This window comes from Labrus mixtus, chromosome 17 (genome assembly GCF_963584025.1).
Source record: "Labrus mixtus chromosome 17, fLabMix1.1, whole genome shotgun sequence".
Taxonomy (NCBI): Eukaryota; Metazoa; Chordata; class Actinopteri; order Labriformes; family Labridae; genus Labrus; species Labrus mixtus.
This window is the reverse complement of record NC_083628.1, coordinates 12,287,026-12,304,671: the sequence shown is the minus strand read 5'-3', so window position 1 is coordinate 12,304,671 and position 17,646 is coordinate 12,287,026. Positions and strand designations below refer to the sequence as shown.

Below are 17,646 nucleotides of genomic sequence, written 5' to 3'. Positions count from 1 at the left end.
GTGAGGTAGATGTAAAGAAAAAAAGCAGAGACCAACCACAACTTTCTCTAGAAACCTTCAGCAGTGAGAGGTAAAACTTCAAAAGCAGAATCCTTAGCAAAATATGAATAACAAAATGTTTTGGGAAACACGATGAGCAAAGGCTCCTACTCTCTGGGAAGTAGCTAGCTGACATTAGCTGTAGCTGTTTGAATGTTTACGGTTGGCTTGGAAAGCATTGACTGCATTATTCAGATTTTTTTATATACAGCTCTGATGAGTCCTTGAACAGTTGAGGAGGTTTAAATTTTGACATGTAAAGCCCATTCCTCTCACTAAATAAAATGCAGGAATTGGGAGTTACTCCAAAAGGGCCAAGATTAATTTTACATAACATGCTGTTCCCAAAAATATTTTTTTATAGATCATTTGTGCTTTTTTTTAAATATCACATGGCTGTAAAACCTGCTGTTAAATTAAACACAGGCCTATATGGGGATTGCCTCAATTTGGAGCCAGTATCAAGTGGCCATTATAGGAACTGCACTTTTTGGCACTTCAGTGTTTGCTTTACTTTTTACCCCAGAGGTTGCTGCTTGCATGAGCTTAACAGCGGAGAAATTATATTAGGTGTTAGGATAATTGTCGTGCTGTACACCTGAATAAAACTAGATGTAACCAGTTAGCTAGCAGCCTTATAAATAAGTCAGTTATAATGAAACATGTTGACGCAACTTAATGTTCTTTCTATTTGCAACATATTATTTTCATGAAGATATTTTACCCATGGAAAGCTCTATGTCTGTTGAGATGGCCAAGCAGGTCAGTCCACCACTTTGGTCCGGACAAGAATACTAAGGAAACTTTTTGATAATAAGCTAGTTGATATAATAAAACACTTTTTGGCAAATATTGTACAATCTCTCTTTGGTGAATCTTTGACCTATTATCTAGCCCAACATCAGGTTGCATTTGTTTATTTGTGTAATACTTTGGTTAATGACATAATACCTACAGAACTTTGATACTCCCATAGTTGTACACTATGTCCAGAGCTAACTAATACATGTTAGCATACCAAGGTTAACAGAAATATTTATACCTAAGATACATAAACATTAAGCTTTGCGCATAACTTTAAAAAAAGCATACAATATAGCTGCTTAAGCCTGTTAACATTTTCTTTGTGAGCATGTTAGCATGCTATCATTAGCATTAGTAAATAACAAGCTTTTGCAAGCTACTTTGTAAAAATCCTCCTTTTTTAGTAATAAATCTCCTTAAAGACTTTTCGCATGTGTGTTTAATTTTCACAGTATGATCATTTCAAGTGTTTCTTCAAAAAATACATCAATAATATCTACAATAGCAACTGTAATTTTATAAAAGCAGTCAGAACATTAATGCTGGTAATTAAAAAAATGGATGCATTCACTCAGAGATTTTTAGTGTGTTTAAAATAAAAATATCTATAGTGTGAATGTTAAACCAGTTGTCTCTCAATATTTCAATCACTTGGGAACCATTCATCCATAGCAAACAAGTTATAAAAGCATCATTATTTGACACAGATTTACATTTCGTGAATTATGTAACACATTTACATTCCAGCTGAGAGAAGATGAGCCCTGAATCCCAGCAGTGACAGTGAGCAGCAACAGCTGTAATGTTGTTATGGGGTCATTATAGGCCATTGCACTGTGAGTTGTGGGAAATTACTGTAACTCATTATGTGGGAGTGCTGTTCCCTGAGGTGTTATAGACCTTTATTTGGACAACAGCTCCTGTCTGCTCCCTCTCTTCTCTCTGTGTACTGTCACCATATATGATCCTTGTATAATATTTTTAACTTCTAAATGAAAGTCATTTGATCTATGGGGTTTCTTTGCTTGAGTTGTTTTTACATACAGTTGATATTTCTGCATTAGGAGTAACTGTAGATGCTGCATGTCGGATCGTTAATGGACAACAAACGGAAGTGACTCTACATTGCTGATGATTTACCAAACACGCTTCTTATAACATCCAAAAATTGTGAGTACAGTGTTTCCTCATTGACAGTAACATGATTTACAATTTGCAATTCATGTTGTTTTGCCTCAATTTAAAATTCCAAGACCGAATGATGGAAAGCTGTAAAATCTCATATCTTGTGCGTCACTTTAGTGCAATGGTGTGAAATATATTTGTAATGATTTAAGTATATATTCAAAACTTATTTCAGACTAAACTGAACAACAGTGAGGCACTTTCGTTTGGAAGATCAAATCAATAAGACAGAGTTGAGTCATGTGGAGTACATGAATGTTTTTGCAAACTTAATGAGAGAACAATAGGTCACCAGTGGGCTGACAATGGTTCCTGGTTCTTTAGCCTCTTATCTCACAGCTCTTACCCAGGGTGTCAAGGTTCACACAGCTCCGGTCTTTCTGTGTGATCAGCAATTCTATTTCGACTTCAGTAGCCCGCGGCATACCCACCCTTGCGAGGATCTGACTGAGCATGGAGTCCATCAACATGGCGAACCACCGCCTGCACCACAGCGCCGGTTGACTTGAGGAATTCTGTCTCGTGGTTTTTTTCTGCCAAACCATCCAGAACGTTCTGTGAACAGAAACATATATGAAGACATACAGACTCTATGCAAGCCAAGGACAGCTGAATAGATGTGTCAATCTGTTTGTGTTGAATATTTTCCATCACATAGTGTCTGCGTCAGTCTCTTGGCACTTCAATAATTTGAGCAAAGGCAGCTATAGCCATTTTACTCTATTTATTTTTAATGAAGTCTGTGGAAATTTTCTTTAAATGACCAAAACTCAGAGAAAATAGCCCTCCACACTAAATGATGCACAAAAAATAATGCAAAGTTGAGCGGTTAAAGGACCAATATGTAACTCTGACACCTAGCACTTATAATGGGTACTGCAGACCAAATTCAAAACACTGGAAAGAGCTGTCTCCCCGCGCCCCCTCCTCCCTAGATTGGATGTGAGCGCAGGTTGCCATGTCGGGGACACTGAAGCTTCCGTGTTAAGCCAGCTCTGCATCGATCTTGAAACCTTTCCTTCGTTCGAACCTCTCTCCATTTTTCGAAATCTCCAATATTTATTCTAGTTTTACCACGTTTCTTATCGTGAAACTTATTAGAAAAATGCAGACTCTTTTTAGGTCAGGTAAAATAACTTCTATCTGAACCAGTTCGCCTGCCCACTTCCATCACTGCAACACCTCTTGGTTTTGTCATGTGGGGGGGGGGTGTTGCCACCTTTTCTGGTCAAAACAAAAAGAAACCACTCCGCACCAGAATAAAAAAAAACAGCAGCCAGGACATCCTGTTGTCAGAGAAACCAGCACTTCAACATAGCATGTTTCCTTAATGTCTGATGATATAAGGTGATTTAATGATTCCATTCAGTAGATATCTTACATATTGGACCTTTAACTTCAAAGCAGGTTCATGTACTCAACAAATAATGGTCAAATGATTAAACAGTAAGATCGTTGCATGGATAGAGCCTTTTTTTAAGTCTCTTAATGTTTCATTTTGGAAAGTCTTTAAAGGATAACAAATGTACCCAAACATAGAGACAAGTAATGCAATAGATCACCACAAACAGACAAAACAACTAAAAAGACATGTCTATGAATCAGCGGTGGTGGCTCTTTTCTAGGAGGGTTAGAGGCCTTTTGCATGTCTGTGACCAGGGCCAGCTGTAGAGATTGATGTTTATATTAAACCATCAGGTTTGTTTTCCCATTTATTACCCTCAAACCTTTAGGAGGCAAACAAGATTGTTAGGTCAATTTTTTTCTCATACTACAAATTAGACTCTAACAAATGTGTGCGGAAATGATTTTCTAGTCGCGTCACGTAAACACCCCTGAAGGTAAACTCAATAAACAGTGTTCCTGGTGTTGGACATGGCTGGGGTATAAGAGCTCGGGGTTAGTTGGTCTTTTGGTTGAAGGATCGTCTCCTGACACCCCCACACCACCCGTCTATTTGTCACACATATCAGTGTTGTTTACTGTTTGTGACACTCACTTTGTCAAAGCCCGGCTCTGCTACAGTGGTGTTGGGACTCAGCTGGTTGTGGAGCCTTGGATCTGACACAGCTTTCTTCAGATCGTAGTCGAAGAACAGTGCCCTCAGTATCACCTAAAAAACAACACTTATTCAGCCACTGATCATTTTACAGACATAAAGTAACAAGCTAGGTGTTATTTTTGAAGACAAAACAACATGCTTAATGAGTAACAGCACCTTTTTTATAGCATTTTTTTGTAGCTAATGACTCACCTGAGCAATAGAAGTAGTAATTTTTGTCCCTCCTGATCCTCCCACGACCATCTTTACTGTTTTGTTTTTGTCAAAAAGGATGGCTGGACACATGGAGGACAATGGCCTTTTTCCTATTAACAAGATTTAATTCAATTAAAGGTAAAAAAACAAAAAAAAAGTTCCTATAAAAGTATTCTATACCCCCCTACTGACGTTAACTTGACTTTTATTTTGTGATGATGAAAACAATGGAAAGGTGACACCTTACAAAAGGAGTGAAGACATTTGATCCGCTCTGAAGATTTAGTGTTAAAGCACAAAAACATTTTATACAGTCTGAAAGAGGACAGCTTGACTTCTGAAGCAGCCAATTTTTTTTACAATTGTACTAGTTTTAAGAAACCTTATGGATGTTTCAGTGTATGTGTGTGTGTGTTGGTCTTTATCTAACCTGGCCTGATGAAGTTGTTGGGTGAAGGAGGCACTCCAAAGCCGTTTGTGATGAGTGGGGAGCTGAAGTCGTCCATCTCGTTGTTGAGAATGATCCCTGTTGAATTCGACATGACTTTGGAGCCCAGACTACAAGAAACAACAGCCATTACACAAAAGAAGTTACAGACCCAAAACTGATTCACTTTCATCATTCAGACATTTGTTTTGGTCCGTTAAGAGGCCTTACTATTGGTTGATGGTGCTGGTGGCAGCCACAGCGCTTCCGTCTTCGGCCACTACAGACAGATGTGCGGTCCCGTGGTTTTCGGGCAGGTAGAACTCTGGCTCATAGTAGTTCATGTGATGAGTGGTATTGTCTGTGATCTTCTTACGAAGGTCATTGGCATAAAAAGATGAAGTCATATTCTTGATGAGCTTTGGAAGAGAGAGCAGAACTCAAAATTAAATCGCACAGCAATTAGTTATTTCATACTGTAGGTTAATTCATGTTCCAGGTAAGCCCAAAGATAAATGTACAATGAGCTTCCAACACCAAAAATTATTGAAGTGGAAAAAAGTAACTAAACATTCATAGTAGGGTAAGTGCTGTATGGACAATATAGCCAACGTAATGAGTCAGAAAAAGGTTTTAATGTTTGGTAATGCAAAAATACTCTTAACATGTTACTTTTTTCAGTATTTAATGGATACTGAAAAAAAGCACCTCTGATCGACTAGTTTATTTTTACGTATTAATAAGGCACTGTGATGTAACCTGTTGGGATTGTTACATACAGAGCACTTTAATGAGGCTCCAGCTCCAAAGAAATATCCGTTCTTTACATTACTCTTTAACAGTTGTACAAAACTGAGAATGTTGGACTTTGGCACTCTCCTTGCAGCACACTGCTATTAAACATGTAACGAGAATGCTAACAAGTACGAACGATAAGGCCTTCAGCTTTTAATACGTTGCCTTTTTCTAAAAAAGGAGGTGCTGCCGCCTCGGGGTAAATTGTATGATTCCACAAAAAATCGACACTTCAAATTTGGTATTAGAAAAACGTATTGGAAGGTAATTTTCTCACGTCTGTGATGTTGAGGAAGTTTGGATCTCCAAGTAAGGTCCTCTTTGCATAAGCGAAACGAAAAGCCTCCACGATGCGATGGTTGGTCAGGATCTTATTCCCAGTGCTCGACACACTATCTGGGGTTAAGTTGTACCCTGTAGAAAATGTAACAAATAAATGTTTTTAAAACGTAGACTCATGTAGAGAAGGAGACCGCTAAAATAGACCTGACCCAGCATTTGTGTTTATTTAGTCCGAAAGCTGTTACCAGACTTTTGGTATTAGCCTGAGCTGACAGCCAGTAGAAGAGAGGAGGAGGAAGAAGGCTGAGGGAAGCAGAGAGTTTCGGTTTGATGGTTTTCAGCTGTCGGACAGAGACAGGAGTCACGGTAAATCAGCAGGATGAAAGTTTCGGGCAGCCTGTGAAATGTGTGCGTGAAACCTCCGCCACTCGACTGTGTCCAATTAGGAGGTAAATTGGTGAGATTAGTGTTAGTGTGTGAGGCGGGGGATGTAGTGAGTGGGTGGCCAGTCAGAGGAAAGGAAAGGTTTGGAGAGATTAATTACTTTGGAGGGAAGTTTCCGTCAAATCCTTGGAGGGAGACACAGTTAGTGTACTGAAAAGCAGCAGAGAGAAAGTGTCTGCAGCAGAGACAGTTTATATGTCCTGCAATGGCAATTAGGAGAACGTCAATTTAAACACGTTGTGTTGTACACAGAAAAGATATATGATTAAATGATGGAAATGATGATAGACCAAGAAGGTCTGAGGAGCAGCATGTTCATTATCTGTCCTGCCACGACTCTGAATCTGTTAGCTTGGAAGACAGACTGCACAGATATCTGGATCTTAATTACTTCAATCCAAAAGAAGCTCTACTCTAAGGGTTGCACAGTTATTTCCTCAGTGGTTTCAACTTCAATCTCTTAATAAGAAGGAGTGAAATGAAAGTTTTTTATTGAAGCTCATATTTTAATTTCAGTAGGAAGTATCATCTGTTAATGTGGCTGTATCAAAAATCCAAGTCTTAATGTCCTAATCATTGTTAATAAAGAATTTCTTTTTTTTGTTGTATTTGTCACATCTCAGGTGAAATGACTTTTTCTACTATTTGAAAGACCTAGAAGAATTCAAATTAATGTATTCCCTTTCTTGCAAAATGTTCATATAAACATCATGTTAACCAGTGAGTCACGTTATCTTTATGCCTATGGCTTTTGCAAAAACGTTTTAGCAGTAGCATTATACTTTGTATATGAACTAGTCTTATCTATCTTTTTATGTGAGTCTTGGAAAATATTGTATTTTTTCCTTTACAGCTAAGGTTAGGGTGTAGGTTGAGGTTCACTGTCTTAAGTTTTGTTGCCCGACTGAATCTTCCCAAGGATATTGGATTGTGCTTATTGTTCATTATATATCATAAAAATTGATTGAGACCTTTATACTCACTATATAAATCACTCAAAACGGTCATATACTGTAGTTAATAAGACAGCTATATAACTACACTGAAAGCACTGAGTCATCGCTGGTGACAAAGTCACCAAGTGTTGCAACTGCTTGAAAGCTGGATTTGATATTTATTTTGTTCAGGCTGGAGAGGCTGTTTGAATCAGGTCCAAACCGTTCTGCCCCAACAGATCAATGTAGACAAATCACTACAGGACTCTATAAAAAAATATAATAGGGAACCATCAGGACAGCTCACATTCCTGGCATCAATTACAAAAAGGATGTTGTGGGTGACAGGGACCGGGAGAGGCGGCTGTAAAAGACTATTTATAGCCATGAATAAAAAGCTTAAACATTGTCAGACAATGGCCAATGTTTTCTGGGATTGCATTACAACTGACGTGTGCTGCCTTTTTAACTCTCCACATGGGCAGGTTTCCAGAAATTAATTAATGCCTTTGGAAAAGCAAGTGGGTGACACTACTCATACCAAAAAAGGAAACCTGAGCATCTTCAACAGCGGATATCCTGTTTCTTGCTTACGCATATCTGTTTATGTGCATTGGTTAAGACCACATATGAGTTTGGACTGATTGAGGTTTTAAATAGAGGATCTGATTGTTTACTTAATATGTCATGGTCAAGACTAACCCCAGTATTGACTGCTGGATGGAGGGTTATTTGGAGAAAAGATCTAACCTCAACTAAAAAGTTGAACTTTTATTAAAGTGTGCTACAGTAATGTGTCATGTTATATTAAATAGGATTTTATAGTCCTGCTTAAACTACTTGGATAAATGTCTCTTGTTTTACAAAGTAGTTCAGGATACTCTTAGGTAACTTGAAGTCAAGCAATCTTTTTATAGGAACAGATTTAGTGCACAATAGATCAACATGCTGCTCACAGCGGAGTCCTTTTTAAACAGACTGACTGGAGAAGTGAAAGCAGCTCACATTAAAGCACATCCTCTCCCACTCAGGGTGTTTTTGGACAAAGCATCAAGGCTTACCATTCAAGATGTTTAATATCAGCGAGAGCACAGGGCCGCTAGCGGGGGCATTGGGAACAGCCATGGTGTACTCCCCCACATTCACCCTTAGAGGGTTCTCATCCAAGACAGGCACATAATCCTTCAGATCCTCCATTGTGATGATACCGCCTAAACACAGATTGAAACACACTGACAATGTGCACTTGGACAAAATTGGAAATTTCAATCCTGCAATTTACCATGTAAATTAGATGTGCAGAGTGTGTTTTTTTTTTTTAAACGTATCCTGGAGTCTTTTAAGCAAATAGCTCTTAGAGAGAATGGCAGTGGCAATGATGAAAATGATAATGTCCTTACAGTATGTGTGACATTAATGTACTTGAAGTGCAAAGAAACATAACAAGTTTCATAGCCAACAATTATTTCTTTATGCGACAAAATTGGAAACATGATAATGCCAACAATTATTTTAGGTAAAACTCCTGAAATCATCTGACATGTGACTCTAGGCTTTAGATCATTAAGCCAATAAAACATGTATCCTAATGTGTATAGTGCCAAATCACAGCCAAACTCTCAGGATACTTGACAAAAAGAGCAGGTCTATACTGTGGCCTACCATGAAAATAAATACTTTGTCATATTATTTGGAGAGACTCAACTTTAATCCACTTCTATCCTGACTGTAAGAGCGGAGAAAGTCAGATTAGTGGAGAGGCAGAGAGATGGATATTAACAGAAAGATAGAAAGGCAGACTTTCTTTGCCCATCATCTTTTCTCATCAAGATCAAATTTAAAAAAAATATATCCTACCTGCTGCTTGAATATCTGTCACAAGGTTCTGAGCCAGTTCTCCCTGGTAGAAAGCATCGGGACCCTCCTCGGCTATCTTCCTGTAGGTTGCTGCTAGCTTGGTAAATTTGATGTGATCGTTTTCCTTAAGGACTTCGCCATTTTGCCCACAAAACACTTCACTGATTTAAAGAGAAAAATGTATATTTAATGAAAAATAACCTTAGCCTGTATATGACAAGTGGAAGTAGCCATCATTATGTCACTGATTGGTTTGTCATCTGCTGCTTTGAAGTCTTGAGTCCATCTTGTTTTTTTAAACTATAAATGACCATATTTAGGAAAGAGGATGGCAACGTATTAGTTTGTTCATCCTGGTTTGTAAAGACTTGTCAAACAGTCATGCATTAAACCATTCCCTGCATAATGGTCTTCATCTTAACAAGAGTATAATTTTTAAAAAGGACACAGTTGGGTTTTGAAGAAGATTCAAACCACACACTTTTTTATGAAAATGTTAACAGAGGTAATAAATCAAAATAAGAATCAGGTTTATTTTCTCATCTAGTTTAATACAATCCGACTTATTTTTGCCACCAGTGTAGTCTCCCCCTGCTGGCCATTAGAAGCACTGTAGGTTTACTGCAATGGCCACATTTTCTAAAACCAAGAGGCCAAATCTACTTCTTATACCCATTTATTTAGGAAACACGATTTGACGTACTTCAGAATAATGACTCTGACTCACCATAAGACCGGGTCCTTTACGATTGTTTTCCTGTGGCTGTTAATGGCAGTGGCAAGTGCCCTTCCCAGAGGAAATCCTTTTTCTGCAAGTTCAATGCTTGGCTGGAACAAGTCTTTCCATGGTATTTTGCCATGTCGCCGATGTGCCAGCTCATATCCTCGAATCTCCCCTGGCACTGCGATAGACAAGCCTCCTACCAACCATGCAAACCAAGTAAGAAAAAAAGTTATTCAGACAATATTACATACTATTATTACCCTTTACGTGCAATCGTAGACAGAATAATTTTCCCTTTATACCTGGGTTTAGAGTCTGTCCTTCTTTTGTCACTTTTACAAGGTCACCCTTGTTTATAATACATTTAACTACAGCTTGCCTGGGCTCTTCTACGTCTGACAGAGCTAGTTAAACATTACCTTTCTGGGACAAATCTGTACTGTTGCCAAACATGTTCTTTGTTGCGTTGTGCGGTGCCGTCTCTCTGGCATCAATCGTCTCAACCTTCCCTGTGTGTAAGTCACAAATCAGGGAATTGCGTTACTTGTAAGGGTCCATTTTGTCAGTTGGAAAGTTACAAATTGAACAGTTTGTGTTGTGGATGTATATTAGAGGATTGGTGTACCAGTTTTTGAATCGTAGATGGTGAAGAAAAGTCCTCCTCCGATGCCCATACTGTGTGCGTTCATAAGTCCGACACACAGTAAAGCAGCTATAGAGGCATCCACTGCAGACCCCCCTTTCTGCAGCATGTCTCTGTGGTAAAATTAATTAAAACACACACAGGGAAGGAGTGGAGGAGGATTAGATTATTAGCACACTTGAGATCTTAAGACCCTGTGTTGGCATAGACGTAAATAAATTAAGTACAGATGGTTCACACAGGGATTTGCATGTATGCTTTACGTGTGTGTCTATACAGTATTTAGATATGGTTGCATGATTGTGTAGGTGTTTACAGCGCTGTTCCTGTCATGGGGGATGTTTACGGGTGTGGTACCTCTCACCTGCCAACCTCTGAGCATGGCCCAGCATCTGCTGCCACAGCTGCCTTCGAGTACACTTGATCACTCGGTTGCTTCCTTTTCCCAACACCGAAGAAAACTCCCACAAAAGTGGCAACAGAAGCCAACACTAGCATCCCCAGGGCCACGACTATTGTTTTCTTCACCATTTTGACAGCTCAGGTAAGGCCTTGATTTACTGCCTGTCAAGAAAAACAACAATGGTTATAAATAAAATTAATCAAAATGAAACTGCAGCTGAACCAAACTGCACTTTGTATAATAAGAAACAAGCAAAATCGCTGTACTCCCGAATCCTAAATATACCTCATACATATATATAAAAAAAAAAAAAGATTTGCTCTTACACTTCATGTTTCATAACAGGTTGAGTCATACATTATCCCCAAATTCAAACAAAGAAAAAAATGACCCAAAAATGAAGTGAACATATAGAACTACCAGTTCATTAAATAGGTTGCAAAGATTAAATCTTTAAAGCCAATACATTTTCAGAAAAGTCGTCCAGAATGCAGTTTTCTGCAATTTAGAAAAAAAAAAGCGAAGTATTTAAACACAACACACTTTTTTTTCTATGATTACATAACATTTATGGAGAAATTTAAATGTATGACTGCTAGGTTTGATCACACCTTTAAGATGACTGTCAGAACTAACTGCAAAGTCCATCTTCTCTGTATTTTCCCTACTCCACTTTTCAGAAAAAGTGTGCTCAAACAGGCTGTTTTCCCATTGTGACATTTGTGACACCCCCAAGAGGGGTGTGGTCAGACAGCTCAGTTACATTTAAAGCTGTAGTCACAGAAACAGCCTGTTCTGAGCAGGGCTGATATAGAGAGGTTTATAGGGATGATAAAATACAGGATCAAAGTGGATTTTTGACAAGAAAATTCACAGACGTGTTTATAATATAAGAGACTTATTTAAAGTTGTTGAAAAATATTATAATATGTGACCTTTAAATCAGTAGCTTCAGTCGTCAGAACACTGACATATTTACACGGCACTCTTGATCCCTGATAAACATTATGCAACAAGAGGAAACATGCTTTTGGTTTTTCCTGGAAGGGCTTAGGCCTTCATCAGTTCAAATAAATGTGCATTTACAGTTTCAGCTCAGGCCTTCAGTAATACATTTGTTAGTAACTATACCGACCAACAGAAGGAAAATATGTTTGATGATGTTTAAAGACTAAGCTAAGAGAAGACACAATAAGAATTGTGTTGTTAAATATTGCTTACCAATAAGGCCAAGACCTTTAAATGTATTTAATAAAACATGGTACTGGGGTTATGTTTACAATGTTGTGAATCTTAAACCAAAGGTTAGTTGAATGGAGGGCTCTACTCATTTAGAAGTTACACAACTCAAGTCTTTAGCTGAAAAATACCTTTGCTGCAATGCTCATTTAAAACATTTTGCTCCCGACAAATAACAGGTTTTTTGATGTGCATTGTAGGCTCTTACGGCCAATAAATATCTACATTGTCATGATTTTTAAGTTAAATTAAATCATACGACACAGCTTTGTTTTTCTACTTGATTTTCTTTTCTGTGTTGTATTCCCCGGCCTGTGCTTTAGCTCCCAGTAAGACAAAGAAAAAAAAGGAAAAAACAGAGTATTTAAGGGGGGTAGTACTTCCCATGGTCTCTGTAGTGGTTTCCATACTGAACATTAATACCTACTGTCATGCAGATTATTTGGTCTGTCAGAGCACTGGGTCCAGATTATATTACATCCAAGTGATTTGAAGCAGTTTCACAGCTATAAACATTAAACATTATATTCCACAGACCATTTTCTGTAAAAAGTCACCACGTTCACATCTCAAAGGACAAAGTTACTTAAAGGATTACAACTTAAAAGGTCTTTTTGTTTGTTTAAACCAATACTTGGATACAAATTGAATACAAACACTGATGATTAAGTTCTAATATTGAACCACCTGCATGAATTAAATGAACCTTCAAAAAATAATTTTCTCTAACCTTGATTTCTCCAGGGGCCTTAGCAGCAGGCAGCTCACTGTTTACCATGAACCACAGCACCAGGTAAAGGCTTACTTGTGATTCTCAATACGTAACTCAGACAAAAGTCATTAAACTTTAACCCAACAGATCATAAATCACCTATCTTGAGCAACCAAGAGCAGAGAAAAAAAATGCAGACAGAGACAGAGGAAAAGACTCGTGACAGCGTTCACGTTATCAGGCAAATAATGAATCATCTGTACACAATCAACACATCACTTTCTAAAACACCACAGAGCAAATGTGTGACCCTGAAACTGTAAAGCAACAACAGTTCATAATATGATGAAGACTTCTTTATCTAAAGTGGTACTTAAACTTATCTGAGACAAAGATTATAAAGCAGTAGCCTCAGTGTGCTGCTGGTTCATTTTACGTATGTGAAATTTGACACCAGGTAGTCAACATTCACATAAAACTGTACAGTAGGCCTGAGCAGGGTCATTTCTTACAGCTATGATGCAACACTTTAAAGTTGTTCTTTTTGCATGATGGATTAAAACCTTTTATATCTAAGTGTTAAAATAAAGTGCCTCCTCACCAAGACGATGAAGGCCTTCGGGGCTGCGAGGGAGACGGTCACATCTGCCACGAGGGGACGGCGAACACTAAGAACAAACCGCAGGGGGACAGTGTGAAATAGTCCAGTTAAATAAGCTGCCAGGCACGAGACAGATGACTTTCTCAACTTTGACATGGAGGGCCCAGGCTTGTTATCTCAGGTAACGCTGCTCGGGCAATAAAATGGTTCAAAGAGAATTTGCATTTGTTTAGGTTTCAGGCAGCCTTGAGGAAATCAAGCATGACAGGTATGTTAAGGCAATCAGAGACAGCCTTGAATTTGATTCCTCCTAAAATGTGAGGAATGTGTTTTGGTTAAAGTTAATTCAGGTTAGCAGAGTTTCACTTCCAAAATAAAGCAATAAATGTGTATGGTTTTTAGCTTTAAATGTGCAAAAAAAAAAAAAACGTGACCTGTGTAGTGGAATGTGAATGCTCCATGCAAGGAGTCTCTGTAAACACAGTGTGTATTTTCATTCATTGGGCCTTTGTGCCAAACATCTAGTGGCAGCTGTGTTAACACCAACACTTAATGTTTGTGTTTCCACAGCTGTACAAAATACCCAAAGTTGGCTAGTTGTATGCAGCTCCATTTCATCAGAAACTGCCATGGCATGTCTGAAAATATTGCACTCATCTTCAACCTGAGAAAATACGGTTAACCCCGTCAAAAGAAAAAATAAATAGATAAGAAACAGATTGTGCGTTTGTTTGGATCGCAAACTTATGCGGTACTTCAATAGAATTACATGTATTCACAGGAGGCCAACAAAAGCCTCAAACTCAGCCTGGACTTCAAATATTAAAATAAAAGAAGTTGATTTAAATAAAGTTTTGGATACAAAACAAGTGTCTATCAGTGTGGATGATATATTGTAGCACTCACTTTAATATAAAGTGACACCTCAAGCTGAATATTAAGTTGTCTGCAGTCAACTACATCTGCTAAACCAACAGCTGTTTTCTGCTGATTTCTTCTTTTGTCCACCGAAGGAAAACAAAACCATCCACAGTTTTCAAGGTTTCTTCTTGTGGCTTTTTAATATGTCCTAATTAATTACTTTGAATGCATGGCAGAGCCCGAAGATATACGACGCAACTGCACTGTGGTGGAGCAACAACAACTTACTGTCTGTGTCAGTCTGTAAATCATTTCATTTGCTGTCGGCAATTAACGCAAGGTCACTGAAAAACCCATGTATTGAGAAACATAAGTTCTACTTTTGGCTTGAGACTGGATGGAGGAGAACCTCCTCCCTTCAAAACTAAGAAGAGACAAAGTCAGTCCTCACAGGGGACCCTATATTGATAAAAATGCCTATAAACTCACAAAACACAAAGTGACACTCACGTCCCTAATGCAGTGAGAAGCAGACCAGGACAACAATGTGCAGCTCAGAGATAATACTTAATCTCAACAGTGAAGTGTACTCCTGGCTGTCAGCCCCGACACCTTGTGCACTGAATCATCCCAGAGTCCCTTACATGTATCTGGGAAAAGGTCAGAGAGTAGTTTAAAATCCCTCAAACATCTTCATGAAAACCTCTTTTTCCTGGTGTGATGGTGTGATCTGAAGCATCCCTCTGAGAAAGACCAGTCTGGACTGTTCAGCGCTTCTACGGCAAGTCAGCAATACAAAGCAGCTTTCACATGAACCAGTCCACAACACTATTAGGCAAGACTCTTTAAATAATTTAAATAATTCGATCTCTGGTAAAAACCTCGACCATTGTCCTCCAATACTCAATATCTCTAAAGAAGGCTTTAAATGTTTAATAGTAGCTCAAATCCACAAGAGAAGCTAGAATGACTCGATATAGACCTTGCTGTGATACTACCTTACAGGTAGTGTTTTGTATTTGGTTGTACCATACCATAATAAACAATATCATACAATTTTGTATCATATTATAAGGAATTGTACTGCACTGACTGAACTGTATCAAAGTAAAACTGTATAAAGTAATGCAACTTTATATCATTATCTAACCTTACCTAGTCTTATCGTATTGTTTTGTAGAGTACCGTGATGTGAAGTTACTTTACAAAACAATGCCATTAGACCGGTGAGGTAAAATAATGTTAGGTGTTACATGACCTAACCTTAACTCACCCCCCCCCCCCCCCCCCCCCTTTATATTACCTAATGTATAGCGCATTGTATCCTATTGCATTGTAAAATACTCATCTTTCCTTAAACTCTGGCAAAAGAGTTTTCTGCTCCCTGTTGAATTCAAGGGTAAAGAAAAAACAGGGACAAAAAAAACAAACTTACAAGCATTATGGACCCTGGGAAAATGGGTTTGATGGATGGAAATGCAATGGGCACATGGGGACAAGTATAGTCTTACTCTTTTCTCTAGCATAAGGTTGCTGATGTTCCCATGGCTTTGCATGTAGTTTTTTGAGGTGACACAACTTATCACACTCGTGTGGCATTTTCTTTTGTGATGTAAGGATTCATGCCCACAGATATTCCACAGGGCTGACGGTAGATTAGGATTGGAAAACTCTGTCCCAAGAAATCTGTCAACCTTACCACACAAAGATTTACCAGGAGCTTAACAAGATGTCACTGTATTAGAAACGGTGAGTAAAGTTAAAGGCTTTAAGAAGGTAGCAAAGTAGGCATGTCATCTCACTGTGTAATCTCTCTTGCTTAAGCCCCCTGTTATCATTATTCCACTGCAGTGCATTCCAGTTTTTAAAAAAAATCATATTCATATTTAATGATTTCATGAGTGCCTTAACGTGAGTTTTTGTGCTCTGTCTTCTTGCAAGTCAGATGTGCTCTCACAACACAAAATACTCCATGGGATTTAGAGGGGGGGGGGCTATAGCACACAGTAGGAGGAGTCTTTATAATAGTGATTGTTTCTGGGTTGATATCACTGCAATGTATGAAAACGTTTCAGCACTACAAACGTTTAGTAGAAAATATAATATGACAAAACAACATCATCTCTCTGCCCACAAGGTCTCTGTGAATGTTCCAGACTATTACCTCATAAGCTATCAGCTACTTGGAGCAGCACACATGCACACCTCCTGGAAGAAAGTTAAAAAAAATTCAGTGTGGTGCTGATGTGAAAGGGGCCTTTTTAGTCTCTGTTGTCTAACTAGTCTGTTTCTGCTCAAGGTTTCTGCCTGTTGAAGAAGTTTTCAAGTCTTTCACTGCCACTGTTACAAAGTGTTTGCTCACTGTTAAAATGAGGTGTTTTTATATAATATTACAGAGTATTGTCTAGACCCACTAGATATACATGTTTTAATACATTTTGTTGTTATTTGTCAATATATGAATATGAATTGATTGATTGATTAATGGATGGATGGACTGATGGATAAAACAAGCTCCTCATCGACAATTTAATTACCCCCATTCAAATCTTCCTTTATTAAAATAACTTTACGGGATGGATTTTCAAAAACAGCCTGTTGCAGATATATCCTCACCCAACAGTTCACTCTCCACTGACACACAGGAGTTTAGTTACTGAAGCGAGGTAGTGTATATAAAGGTTTAAGAACAATTCATCCACAGAGTTCAGGTGCTGTGTTGTTGTTCACTAGATTGGTAAACTCTTCTCTTTGTCGTAAATTGTTAAAGCCTCTTACAAGTCATGTTTTTCAGTATGTGATTAAATCTGTCTACTAGCCCATCTGTCTGGACTAAATCAATACTATTGCTGATTTAATGGACTCCCATAACTTGAGCGTGTGCAGTCTGCATAGCTGATGGATGTACTTTAGTTAAAGACTATGTTGCAATTTAAGGCCGTTTTAGTTATTAGTCAGACTCAGCAGACTCCTCCTGCTTCATCAACTACCCATGGTGTAATATTAATTTCTTGAAAACTTCAAGAGGATTGGAGACCAGATGTATTCTGTGAATAAGTTATGAAGTAATTATAGGCTTGTAAACTTTTTAAAAGTTTTTGAAAATCTGAATCAGCACCAAGATTTTGTGACTTGCACTGTGTGCACTCAAATTATATCAGAGCCTTATACCTATGATCCCCAGGAGTGACAAATCAATATGAATACCTTTAATATTTAATGCAATCCAAAGCAACACATTTAATACATTTAAGTGTTGCACCTATCTATCTATATATCTATATATCTATCTAAATATCTATCTATCTCTCTCTATATATATATCTATCTATCTATCTATCTATCTATCTATCTATCTATCTATCTATCGATCTAATTAATTGTCATATTACATTACGCAACTGTTACATAAGACCCTATGAAAACACTCGATTAGTA

At 38.1% G+C, this 17,646-nt stretch overlaps 1 protein-coding gene across 1 annotated transcript; it reads right to left on the bottom strand.

The window, feature by feature from the left end:
* Nucleotides 1–1,264: 1,264 nt before the first annotated feature.
* Nucleotides 1,265–12,961, bottom strand: ggt1b (gamma-glutamyltransferase 1b). Its single transcript, XM_061061838.1, has 13 exons — nucleotides 12,765–12,961; nucleotides 10,757–10,956; nucleotides 10,375–10,505; nucleotides 10,169–10,258; nucleotides 9,753–9,945; nucleotides 9,026–9,186; nucleotides 8,230–8,379; nucleotides 5,785–5,921; nucleotides 4,944–5,131; nucleotides 4,716–4,843; nucleotides 4,283–4,395; nucleotides 4,028–4,141; nucleotides 1,265–2,583 (listed from the first exon to the last, which is right to left on the bottom strand). Exons 2-13 carry the CDS (start codon nucleotides 10,921–10,923, stop codon nucleotides 2,437–2,439), a joined length of 1,719 nt encoding a protein of 572 aa, XP_060917821.1. The 5' UTR covers nucleotides 10,924–10,956; nucleotides 12,765–12,961; the 3' UTR covers nucleotides 1,265–2,436.
* Nucleotides 12,962–17,646: the final 4,685 nt, after the last annotated feature.

Bases quoted from the DNA above. Each gene is read 5' to 3' on its own strand.
- ggt1b (XM_061061838.1), bottom strand. From the start codon at position 10,923: ATGGTGAAGAAAACAATAGTCGTGGCCCTGGGGATGCTAGTGTTGGCT. The intron at 9,946-10,168 runs GTAATGTTTAAC...CATGGTTGGTAG, and splicing joins TACAGATTTGTCCCAGAAAG to GAGGCTTGTCTATCGCAGTG. The intron at 4,396-4,715 runs GTTAGATAAAGA...TCTTGTTAATAG, and splicing joins CAACAACTTCATCAGGCCAG to GAAAAAGGCCATTGTCCTCC.